Source organism: Adiantum capillus-veneris, chromosome 17 (genome assembly GCF_014529385.1).
Source record: "Adiantum capillus-veneris isolate H3 chromosome 17, ASM1452938v2, whole genome shotgun sequence".
Taxonomy (NCBI): domain Eukaryota; kingdom Viridiplantae; phylum Streptophyta; class Polypodiopsida; order Polypodiales; family Pteridaceae; genus Adiantum; species Adiantum capillus-veneris.
The window spans coordinates 89,190,103-89,192,751 of record NC_140947.1 but is presented as its reverse complement, the minus strand read 5'-3'; the positions used below and the strand labels follow the sequence as shown (position 1 = coordinate 89,192,751).

The window sequence follows — 2,649 nt, the reverse complement described above, 5'->3', positions numbered from 1 at the left end:
AAAATACTCCCCCTTTGAAGGTAGCTTGCACATCCTCATTTCCTTATGTATTTAGTATGATTAGTTTTACTCTATCCAAAAAGGCTAGCTTCGTTGGTTGAGCACTCGATTGCCATGACCCTTGGTTGGTTGAGCACTCGATTGCCGTGACCCGGGTCATGGTTTCGAGCGAAGCGATCTTGATAGTGCTCATGGACGTTTGTATCACCTAGCACGGAGATATGTGCGATTTGCTACAAAAAAGATTGGTTTGACTGTTTAGCTTTCCATTTTAAAGGGAACTATTTTTAAGTTAATTCACCGAGGTAAGCACGAAACAAGGAAATATGCCCGACCATATAGAAAATTAGAGGATGGCGAAGCTCGTGTACAGGCGCCCGAGGCCTTACTCAAGTCGCAACATGCAAATGAGAAGATTGTGAGGGTGAAGACGTTGTGCATATCACGAAGATGGCAGCGTTAATCGTGCAGGTCCTGGTCCTCGTCCTCTTCCTGGACCTTGGTACCACTCCTACAATTAGTGCGCAAGCGTTTGGTAATTATCAGCACTCTGCCACTCACCTCTGCTCCACACGTCTAATTAATTAACGCATAAATTTACTCTCCTACTGCAATATACGCAGGAGGAGGAGCGATCGCGGCAGAGTTCGACCATGCAGGAGGCCTGGTATGTTGCGTGGCCAGGCTACAAACTCTCCGGTCGGTGTTCACGATTTTAACGCTCCGGGCGTGGGCGCCGCTGCTTATCCTCAGTACCCTCCTTCCAGTAGCGCAGCCTGCACGACACGAGGGTGCCGTCTATCACAGAGCCTCCTTGCGCCCACGTTATGAAGAAAGTGTTAAGGCTGCATTTCAGAGCGAAAAGACGAAGTCGACGGATATCGTATTGTTAACACATCAGTTTTCACGTGAGTACTTCACTGTCATTGGCGTGGGAACGCCCACTCAGTACATGCACTTCGAGCTGGACATGTCCAGCAATCTGATGTGGATGCAGTGCGCTCCATGCGTGCGTTGCTTTGATGAGGGGGATCCCCTCTTTCAGATTGAGGAGAGCAGCAGCATGAGGCCTGCGCTCTGTAACGAGACTGCCAACGTCTGTTCTTCTCTGCCACACAGCCATTGCGGATTAGAGAACTCCTTCTGCTACTATAATGCAACATACTCCGACAACACCGTTTCTGCAGGCGCCCTCTACAGAGACAGGGTCTTCTTCGGTGAGGAGCCTGCTCCCACGCTGGTGATAAACGATATGCTCCTAGGCTGCAGCTACTTCTCACGCTCCACCTCTCTCTCCGGCGTGGCTGCTGGTGTCCTAGCTCTCGGTGCCGGCAACTACTCGCTTCCGTCTAAGTCTAACTTAACTAGCTTTTCCTACTGCCTGCCCAGCGTCTTGTCTCCTGATCACCCCGGCTTTCTCACCCTTGACGATACCCCCGGTAGCGGCGCCGTCAATCTTACTGCCACCGCCGTCAGCATCCCCTTGGTGGCCAACGAAACAATAGACAGCTCCCAGTACTACCTGCCCCTAGTAAATATCAGCGTCGGCGGGACCATGCTCACCATATCCAACGCCTCATTTCCAATGCCCATCGGTCCAGTCCACGGTGGCACCATCTTGGACGCCGGAGTGTCCGTTTCACAGCTCGAGTCCCCCGCCTACTCTGCACTAAGCGCCATCTTCAAGACCTCGCTGGCCACCTTCACAGATCTTGTCCAGGCTGGTCCTGAGATGGGCGCCTACGACACCTGCTTTAATTTCACCAACGGCCGTTCCTCAAAATTACTTCCTACAGTGCTGCTGCATTTTCCAAATGACGCAATGCTTGCCCTCCCCGACCGCAATGTTCTGGAAGACATGGGAGGCAATACACATTGCCTTGCTTTCGCGTCAGTACCCGCTGGACAAAAGTCCATCTTGGGCGCCCGCCAACAACAAGGCTTCAAGGTCACCTTGGACCTTCAGGCCCATTTTGTCCATTTTGAGCCCAATGGTTGCTAGATATTTGTTTGGTGGTTGTGACACAAGCTCCTTTCGGATTGTGTACCCATTTAGTGGATGATTCCACCAATACACACAAGCACTTATGCATTTGTGTGGAGCTTAGAGCATCAAGTAGCTGGTCACTTCTGACAGCTATTCCATCTTACCTTCTTAATAATATGTCACCCCCACGGCCTAAAAGGATCTTATTAATCCAAAGGTACTTCTGATCGACTTACCGTTCATTGGAAATCGTTTCTGTGGGAATCCAGGCATAGCTTATAGCTTTCTCTCTCAGAAATCATATTGCTTATTGCTAGCTATATCACGTTATGGATCTTTTTAACACTACTGGTTTTCTTTGGCTCATCAAAATTTGCAATTCAGGCCGCCACTAGAAATTTGCACTTTAAGTACTTCATAAATGTGTCCAAAATCCTCGTAGGTAGGCAGGTTTTTATGCTTCTGCTGTTCTTCTGTACAAAATATTGAATAGGGGGGTCAAAGTTTCTCTAGAAAGTGCATATCTAGTGGCACTAATGATATCTAGTGGCTATCAAAATACTAATGATAGGTTAGCAAAATAAAAAAAGGTGAACTTTTGTGTCTAATTTTGTGACTACAATAGACCTTGTAGGCTTCAACAACCATAGAGGGGGATCTGA

The 2,649-nt window shown here is 48.7% G+C and overlaps 1 protein-coding gene across 1 annotated transcript; it reads left to right on the top strand.

Annotated features, from left to right (window-relative positions):
- The first annotated feature begins 319 nt into the window (after window positions 1-319).
- LOC147437671 (protein ASPARTIC PROTEASE IN GUARD CELL 1-like) lies at window positions 320-2,234 on the top strand. Its single transcript, XM_086485980.1, has 2 exons — window positions 320-535; window positions 624-2,234. Exons 1-2 carry the CDS (start codon window positions 451-453, stop codon window positions 2,000-2,002), a joined length of 1,464 nt encoding a protein of 487 aa, XP_086342106.1. The 5' UTR covers window positions 320-450; the 3' UTR covers window positions 2,003-2,234.
- Window positions 2,235-2,649: the final 415 nt, after the last annotated feature.

Bases quoted from the DNA above. Each gene is read 5' to 3' on its own strand.
- LOC147437671 (XM_086485980.1), top strand. From the start codon at position 451: ATGGCAGCGTTAATCGTGCAGGTCCTGGTCCTCGTCCTCTTCCTGGAC. The intron at 536-623 runs GTAATTATCAGC...CAATATACGCAG, and splicing joins AATTAGTGCGCAAGCGTTTG to GAGGAGGAGCGATCGCGGCA.